Genomic DNA, 8,916 nt, shown 5'->3' on the forward strand with positions numbered 1-8,916 from the left:
AATTCATCTCCCTGAGGATTTACGATGATGTTGCCCCGAGAAATCCAAAAGAAAAACATATAAAAAAATGTAACCTGACCCTCCCTTCCCCTTATTAAACAGTTTAGTCTAAAGCCATTAGACAGGGCCAAGCAAGGTAGGTGTCTGCATGGCCTGGCCTGGGGTGCAGAGCCCAAGAGGAAGGCATCCATGTAGGGAGGGGGGTACCATAGCAATGCCTGACTGGTTACCTACTGCAGTTGAATAAAGGCACCCAGTTTTCTCACACCCTAAAAAGGGAGGTACGAAAAATGAACAGGAGTACACTAGAATGATCCATGTGGTGTGGATCAGAATTAGAGATATCGGTATAAATATCTCTATGTATTAGAATTGGAAGCTCAGAAATAAATGTAGATACAAATGTTTGTATGTATGTGTTAGTGACTCTGTGTGTGTATGTGCATACGTATGTATGCATTCAAACCTACATCATCTTGCTTTGTCCAGTGAAGGGGCCTGGAAGCAGTGCCATCCAAGAGCCATGAGCACAACTAGACCAGGACCTAGGCTTCCAAATATTATTCTCCAGTGAAAGTAACCAGAGCTTCTTGAGAAATGGCTTATTCCAAGACTCTGGCAGGGAAAGTACAGATGATCTTGGAATATTTTGCCAGAAAGCAAGGAAGTGCTCAAAGAATAAGGGAGACCTGTCAAAAGAACATAGAAGCCAACTTGAAGAGGTTCCCACTGGCCCAATCTGGGACAATTTGAACATCAAATAAACAATGAGAGCAAATGCAATTCAATGAGAATCCTAGCGTCCATGCTGATAAAAACAAATGAATAACTTGAAACTTCAGTGAAGAATGGGATATGTACATGGTCCTAAAATCTCTCCCTATAAAACACTTATGAATTACAAAGTATAAAAGTGTTACTTCGCACTGAAGAAACCATGCAGACATCAGTAATCAAGTCATCAAAGTAAACATCCAGATGTGACAGTCCTACCGTTCCTACCGTAAGTGAATAACTTGAATCTAATTATGAGGAAACATCAGACAAACCCAAATCAAGGAACATTCTACCAAATAACTGGCCTGTATTGAAGTGCAAGAAAGAATGAGGAACTGTTCCAGACAGAAAGAGACTAAAAAGACACAACATTTACATGCAATACTTGAATATAAACTGGGTCCTTCTGCTGTAAGAACATAAAAAGCACAAGTGGAAAAATTTGAATGAGACCTGAATTTCAGATGGTAGAAATGAATGCATGTTAATTTCCTGATTTGTATGGTTGTGTTGCAGTTATGCAGGTCAATGGCCCTGTTTGTAAGAAATATACACTGAAGTATTGGGGGTCGTGGGGATATCAAGTTGGCAACTCACTCTCAAATGATTCAGGGGAAAAAATGGGTATGGACCAGAATTGCAACTTTTCTGTAAGTGGGAGATAGTTTCAAAATAAAATTGTATATTTGGAGGAAAAAAAACCTAATCCTGATTCTCAAACACATATGATTGTCGAAGTTGCCTGGTGTGATAACACCCCTTGGAATTAATCTTCCACAGCAGATCCTTGGAGGGGCACTTCTGTAAGCAGTCCTATTCAACCCCTTAGTGTAGGGAGGCTCCATGGAGAGGACAGCCTTCTGAGTTTGGAGCCAAAGCGTTTAAAGACAGCCTTGCTCTTCTCTACCCATGAACACAAGCTTAGGTGAAAAGAAGGAAGAAAAAGAACTCTGAATTGTCTACACAAGGGGACAAGTTGAGAAAACATTTAGAATTTATGTCAAGTTCATTGCATCTTGGTAGAAACAGGAATCAGCCTAATATAATAAAAGTACAAGGAGTGCTCTCATGGTATCATTTAATCTTATCTGTACCTAGCTTTTAAGGAAGAAGTCCTAAACATTATTTAGTATAAACGTTGTAGGGCTTCCCTGGTGGTGCAGTGGTTGAGAGTCCGCCTGCCGATGCAGGGGACACGGGTTCGTGCCCCGGTCCGGGAAGATCCCACATGCTGTGGAGTGGCCGGGCCCGTGAGCCATGGCCGCTGAGCCTGCGCGTCCGGAGCCTGTGCTCTGCAACGGGAGAGGCCACGACAGTGAGAGGCCCGTGTACCGCAAAAAAAACAAAACAAAACATTGTAGATATCATTAAAATCAAATTAAAAGATGAAAAACATTGACGTTCTGAGAAGCAAAGGACCTTGTGGAGGTGAAGCCAGGATTAGAAGCCATGTTTGGCATCCCACGACTGTCTAAATGGATGTCCATGCTCTCTCCACTACACTAGGTGGTTTTCTCTAAGAATAGAGAAATTATATTCTGTTCTCCAAGAAACAGAATGGTCTGGAAAAATTGAGACAGAGGTGAACTAATCAGTATTTGAATAAGAACCCACTTGTCACTCTATTTAAGACATATTTTTTTAGTCTTTTACCAAAAAAGAAAAAATCCCCAAACATGTAGGATTGGTAGTTGAACAGTCTTCTAAGACATATTCCTAATTTACCAATGCATGTCCTCTTAATGCTTCTCTGCTCGCTCTGCTTCATTAATTCCACCTCCCAATCCACCATCTTGTAAATGGGAGCAGTAAGTTACTGGTAACCTAACAAAATTCATTCAGCATCTACATTGCTTCTCCCATAAAGTTCACTATGTTACTGAAATACAAAGTAATCTTGCTTTTCCTTCAGTCTTCCAAATGTAATACTTGTGAGTTTATAGGAAAGACAGTTGGAAACAGAAAATGAAATAGTATCAATTACTAATATTTCCCATTCTCTGCTAAGGCTTGTCTTATCTGAAGCTTGTAAGGTTATTTAATCTTTTCCATCATCTCAGGGAGAAGAAAGCCTGGAAAATCCTAGTCATTCCACAGTAACTATCAGTGGGACTTTCCATAACTAACTGGATGCAAAATAAAAATCTTAAGAAGTTGATCCAATTCTAAAACTACTTCTCAACTTATAAATAAATATGAAGAGACAACCCATCCATATTTTCTTCAAATAACATCTGGTTTCTTGGCCAGACTGCTAATACCTGAAAAAGTTTCTGAGTTTGTTCCAACAAATCTACATTTAAAGAGCTTAAAAACGCATTTATGCACTAAACATTCTTTTCTACATCTGACTTAGGGCCAGAGATGGGACTGTGAGACAGAACCTTGCCAAGAAATTGGAAAGATGGGGAATAAAATGGCCTTCTAAAAGCTAAACTGTGAAATCAACACTTGACGGATCAGGGCAAAGAAATGAGAAATCACCACATGGACAGAGGGAACTATATTCAGTGTCCTGTAATAAACCATAACGGGAAAGAATATGAAAAAGAGCATGGATATATGTATGTATAACGGAATCACTTTGCTGTACACAAGAAACTAACACAACATTGTAAATCAACTATACTTGAGTTAAAGAAAGAAAGAAACAAATCACCACATGGGGACAAAAAAGCTTCTAGGCCAGCAAGGTTTGGCTGTGACCCCACTAAAGATATAATACACATATCTGAAGACTATATTAATTGATCATGGAGTCATAGAAGAAGGATTGCTAAGACAACCGGAGCAGTACCCTCCAAGGCCCCGTGCAGAGCGGAGGGAGTCTGGACCAGCAGCATTGGGGTAGCATAGAATCAGCGACAAGCACCACTCTGGTGAAAATGATGCGTCACTTTATCTTAGCCTGATTACGCTGGGCTGGCCTGTCTTATGCATGATGGAAAGCTCAACATTGAGCACACGGCCTAGCCTAGAGCAGGCAGTCATTAGACTCCATGAATTTGCTCCAACTCTTTGCTCACAACTTCCTGATTAGAATTTGGCTCTCCACATAGGTCTGCCTACAGGGAGAGAATGAGCTAGTCAGATTTGAGAATGCTGGCCCCCATGCCAGCCGCAGCACTCACTGAAATATCCAGTGTAACATTTGAGCTTGTTTGCTCCTAGTCTGCTCCCAAAGGAAGGGCCCTTGAGTGTGCTGCCGGATCAACTGTCTGAGCCCACAGGGCTGGCAGGGAGTCTCTGGGCCGTGGTACATTCACCAGGATGGCGATGATGGCGGTGGCCACGGGGATAGCTGCGGCCGCACGCGGAGCGCCTTTTGTACTATGTGTCAGACCAGTGCACTATGTGCTATTCACACTTGAACTCATTTCATCCCCACAACAAAGCAATACATTAGGCATTAGTAGTATTCCCATCTAGTAACTTACCCAAAGACCCACACTAGGAATCTGAATTCAGAGGCAGATTTATCTGACTCTAGAGCCTAATCCCTTACGTTGTGAAAATACTACCTTGGGGCGTGGGAGCGGGGGCAGCCATGAACCCTATCCTTGTCCTGGCCAAACTCCTCTGTGTCAGCAGTGTGCTTTGGGCCATCTCAGCCCACCTTCAACATGACTACTCATCAATACGCCACTATCATAAAAGGCTTCACAACAACGAACACAAAGAGTAGCGCTTGACCCTTCATCACAAGTGCAGAAAACCAAACCCCATCTCAGCGAACAGCATCCCCATCTACTCATGCCATCAGTACTGTAAGCTTCAGAAGCCAAAAATGACTATTCCCTCCCCCTCATCACCCTGCAGCATAGCGTCTAGTCATTTGCACCTCCTTCAATAAGCCTCTTCAATATCCTCAAGACTTCCCTAATGCGTCCACTTCTCACCATCACCATTGCCACTCCCCGTCTTTCACCTGGCTCTCTCTACAGACATCTCCTAGGTCATGTTTCGGCTTCTTCTCTTGTTTTTCTTTATTCTCGACCATACAACCAGTTTTCTTTATAAAATCCAATCACGGCATTCCACTGCTTAAATATCCTTCCCTGGGTCCCCAACCTCCCGCCATACTCCATGCTTCAGTCTTAATAGTGACTGGCCTGCAGTTCTTGGAATATTCTCAGCCCTGCCTGTGGCAGGATGTCCTGGAATACACCCACATCCCCCTGGACCAGTCTCCCCTCCATGCCTCTTTCCCTCTAATGGTCAGCTCGTCCAGGGGTTTTGGGACTCGCTCCTGTCCCACCTCCTCCAGGAAGCCTGGGTTAGGTGCCTGTCTGAGGTGCTCTCGTGCCCAGCTCATCCTTCACCCCACTGTATGGGAATTCTTACTGACGTGACTCCACCCCCAGACCGTGACCTCCCTGAAGCCCAGGACTCACTCTGAATACAAAATGCCTGACACGAAAAAATGCACGGTGAAAGAATGAATGAACGGACAAGAGCCTGTTACATCATAGATGTCAGAATCCACTCAGTTTCCTCAAGTCCCAGCTCTTGGTCTTGAGAAAGCTGTCTAATCTCCCTCAACCCCAGATTCTCTGTCTGTAAACTGGAGATCATAAAACCTGCATTGTCAAGTTGTTGTGAGATTTAAACTAAATCATATGGTATGTGGAACGTCTTCAGCACCAAGCCTGGTACATAACAAGTACCCAAATGTTGGTTGTTGCTATTATTATTACAAAGACCTTCGGCACTTGACAGAAAACAGTCATGTTCTTGAAAGAGAACAGATACCCCCAGTGCACCACGATGACTCGGCTGCCCCAGGCCTCCTCAGCATTCATGGTTTACAGTCATCATGCACTGATTTCATTCTCGAACATACTCCTTTGAAGGGTTCTGGCACTTCCATACTGTCTTCAAGATGCCTAATACTTGGGCAAATGCTTTTAGGTAAAATGATATCGAATTTGCCCCACATCTTACTGCCCACTGGAGCCTTAAACTATGGACATTCACATAGCACCTCCTAATGATGCGAATGCCATACGAAGAGGCCAGCATAACCCTGGGAAGAACACACACAGAGAAACAGGAACGGGGGGCAATGGACAGGTGGTGATCCCAAAATAGAAATCAGGTCTTAAAGAGGTCAGAAGCAAGCTGAGGTCTCAGAAGGAGAGTGTCCTTTGTCACATGAGATTCAGAAAGGTGAATGATCAGACCAGTGGTTAAAAAACATTGTAGCATAACCCCTCTGTGGAATATTGTGCAGCCATTAAAAATAGGTAGGGACGGGGACTTCCCTGGTGGCGCAGTGGTTAAGACTCCTCGCTCCCGATACAGGGGGCCCGGGTTTGATCCCTGCTCAGGGAACTAGAGCCCACATGCTGCAACTAAGGCCCAGCGCAACCAAATAAATAAATAAATATTTAAAAAAAAAATTAGGTAGGGGCCAACTAATAAAATGGTAAATAAGAACACATAAGAGATCGTGTTATATAAAAAATATAGACATAGGATTTTTGATTACAGAATGTAAAACTTGCTTAAAAGAAAATGTAAGGGAGTAGACCGAAATTTTAATGGTTATGACACAGTGATGAGTTTATTTTTTTTTTAACTGATTCCACACACCTTTTGCAGTGTTGTCACATTCCTTTAAAATGTGAAAAAAAAAAAATCTGCCTGTCGTCCTCGCAGATGGCTCCTGGAAGAGCTGAGATAGTGCAGAAGACACGCCCTAGGCTGAAGGGGGCACCAGGAGCCAGGAGGCTGACTCAGCAGCCTTTGAGCGTGGGCGAACCTGGGCCTGGAGCGCCCGGCAGGTCATTTCTTCACCGGCCACCGCCCCGCGGGGTCTCACTGAGTGCACGCTAGCAGGCCGCCCCCGGTGGGTCCAGCCGCCACCCAGCCCCCGACTGTGTTGTCCCCAAGCGATCCTCTCGGCGAAGTTTGTCTTGGAGAGGAGGGAAGCGCCGCGAGCGGCTGTGGAAACCCCGCGACCTCGCCCTCCCCGGGCCTCGCGACCCCACGCTCCGCGCCCTGGCGCCCCGCGTACCTCTTGCAGGGGATCAGCGCCTTCCTCTCGTCCAGCACCCGCACGCGTTGGTTGAGCCCGTCGTAGGAGAGCAGGGCGCGGCTGTAGCGCCCGGTGCTCTGCCGGTACAGCACCTGACGCCCCTCCCACTGCTGCGGCGCCTGGCACGGGCGCTGAGACCCCGGGGAGTCCCCGGCCCCGGGCCCCGGGGCCGCCGCCGCCGCCCCCAGGCCGCAGAGGCCGCCCAGCGCCCAGACCCAGAGGCCGCCCAGCAGCCAGGCGCCCAGGGCCCTGCGGGCCACACGGAGGAGAGCGCGTCCCGGCATCGCCGTCCGCCGCGCCCGCCGCCCCCCGAGGCCCAGCCCGAGCCCGAGGGGGCGCTGAGCAGCCCAAGAGAAGCGCAGCGCGGAGCTCTCTCGCACTGTGCCCGAGTGCGGTCTGGGCCAAGTTGCTGCCGGTCCCGGCGGCGGCCTCTACGGCTCTGGGGATCAGGCCTGGGCTCCGGGCCCTGGGCCCTGGGGAAGCTCCGGTGAATCGTGCGGGAGCTATTTGTGCCCGGGCCGCTGCCCGCTGCAGCTTCTGTTTTCACTTGCTCTCTGCTGCCAACAGGAAATGCAGTGGCAGCGGTGCCACTAGCATCCTGAAGGGCATCCGTGTTTTAAAGGGGGGCGGGGGGGGAGCGATGAGAAGGGAAATGTTTCTCTGCTAACTTGAGTATTCAACGGGTAACCAACTCTGGGGGACGAGCTCGAGGTCAAGGTCGGGAAAGCAGGGCCTCAGCACTTGCTGTGCCGCAGGTAACCTGTCCCTTTATCAAAATTGCCACCTGCTAACTCCAAATTAAAAATGGAAAAAAGGGTTCCTTCCTGAAGAAATGACACCAGTCATTTATCATGGCCGTTTGGCAGCCCCCCACTCCCCGTATAGAGCCTGGCGGACTAGAAAATAGGCCCTTGCTCTTGGGCTGAGGACTCAAGGACATGCCTGGAGGCCACATTTGCGGTGAGACTGCTCCCCTCACTCATCACTTGACAATACCACAAGCCTAGAGGTTTATGTGTCTGGGAGTTTAGGATCATCAAGAAGAAAGTTAATTGGGTTTATGTTGGTGTAATGTTAGGATCTAGAGTATGGAATCAAGAAGAAAGAAAACAACTGTTTAAAAACCAAAAACAAAGCCTTGCTTTCCAAGTTTATAGAGTCTTTTCACTAGATCTGCCTTTCAGGGATGAAGAAGCATGAGGCAGGTGAAAGTGGGAGAGAGCGTTCCTGTATGAGAGTCAGCGCGGCGACGAGAGAAAATGAGTGTGATATTCGGGTTCAAGTATGAAGCAGAAGATAGTCCGGAGCCAGATCACTCAAGGCCTTGAAAACCATTTTAAGGATTAGTTATTAATACCGGGGCTGTTGGAGCCATCCATAAATGTAAAGCTAGGGAGAGCATCATCAGGGATATGCCTTAGGAAGCTCCCCCAGGTCAGTGTGGAGGATGGCAGGGCAAGGCAGAGGGCAGGGAGAAGGAGGAAGATACTGTTGCAATCCAGAGGAGAGCTGCTGTCTGAGCTAAGGCCATGGTTGTAGAAATGCAGAGGGTGGAAGAGTTGGGAACAAGAGAGAAGGATTTAGACTCGGAGGAAGAGGTTTCTGGTTTGGACCACTGGGAGTTCAGCCTGGAGTGAGAGAAGATAAATTCAGTTTAGGGTTGGCTGATTTTGAGATGACTGTGGGATATACAGGTGGAAGTTCCCAGGGGACAGTTGGATAAACAATTCCAGAGACCAGCAGGCCTAGAGGTCTGGATTTGGAAGCCACTGACATCTAGGTGGTCCCCGAAGCCAGAGAGGAGAGTAGCACAGTGGTTTTCCACCCAGGGCAACTTTGTCCCCCAGGGGGCAGTTGACAATATCTAGAGACCTTATTGATTATCACAGTGGGGTAGGGGGTAAGCTGCCCCTGGCATCTAGTGGGAGGAGACCAGAGATACTACTGCACAATGTGCAGGACAGCCCCCAGTACCACCACCACTCACCCAGTAAAGAATTATCCAGCCCCACTGTCAGCAGTGCCGAGGTTGAGCCAACCTGGAGCAGCAGGGAGTGTAGAGAGTGAGAAGAAGGCTGAGGATGGAGCCCTAGAGAACT

At 47.3% G+C, this 8,916-nt stretch overlaps 1 protein-coding gene across 1 annotated transcript in view; it reads right to left on the reverse strand.

Moving 5' to 3' along the window:
• The window catches only part of EPDR1 (ependymin related 1), a 34,694-nt gene extending 27,354 nt beyond the window's left edge, over positions 1-7,340 (reverse strand). The window contains exon 1 of the mRNA XM_079931916.1: positions 6,797-7,340. Coding sequence (XP_079788042.1) covers positions 6,797-7,101 — 305 coding nt within the window. The 5' untranslated portion in view covers positions 7,102-7,340. The remainder of the gene's footprint in view (positions 1-6,796) is intronic.
• Positions 7,341-8,916: the final 1,576 nt, after the last annotated feature.

The sequence above is a fragment of the Stenella coeruleoalba genome, assembly GCF_951394435.1.
Source record: "Stenella coeruleoalba genome assembly, chromosome: 9".
NCBI classification, from domain to species: domain Eukaryota; kingdom Metazoa; phylum Chordata; class Mammalia; order Artiodactyla; family Delphinidae; genus Stenella; species Stenella coeruleoalba.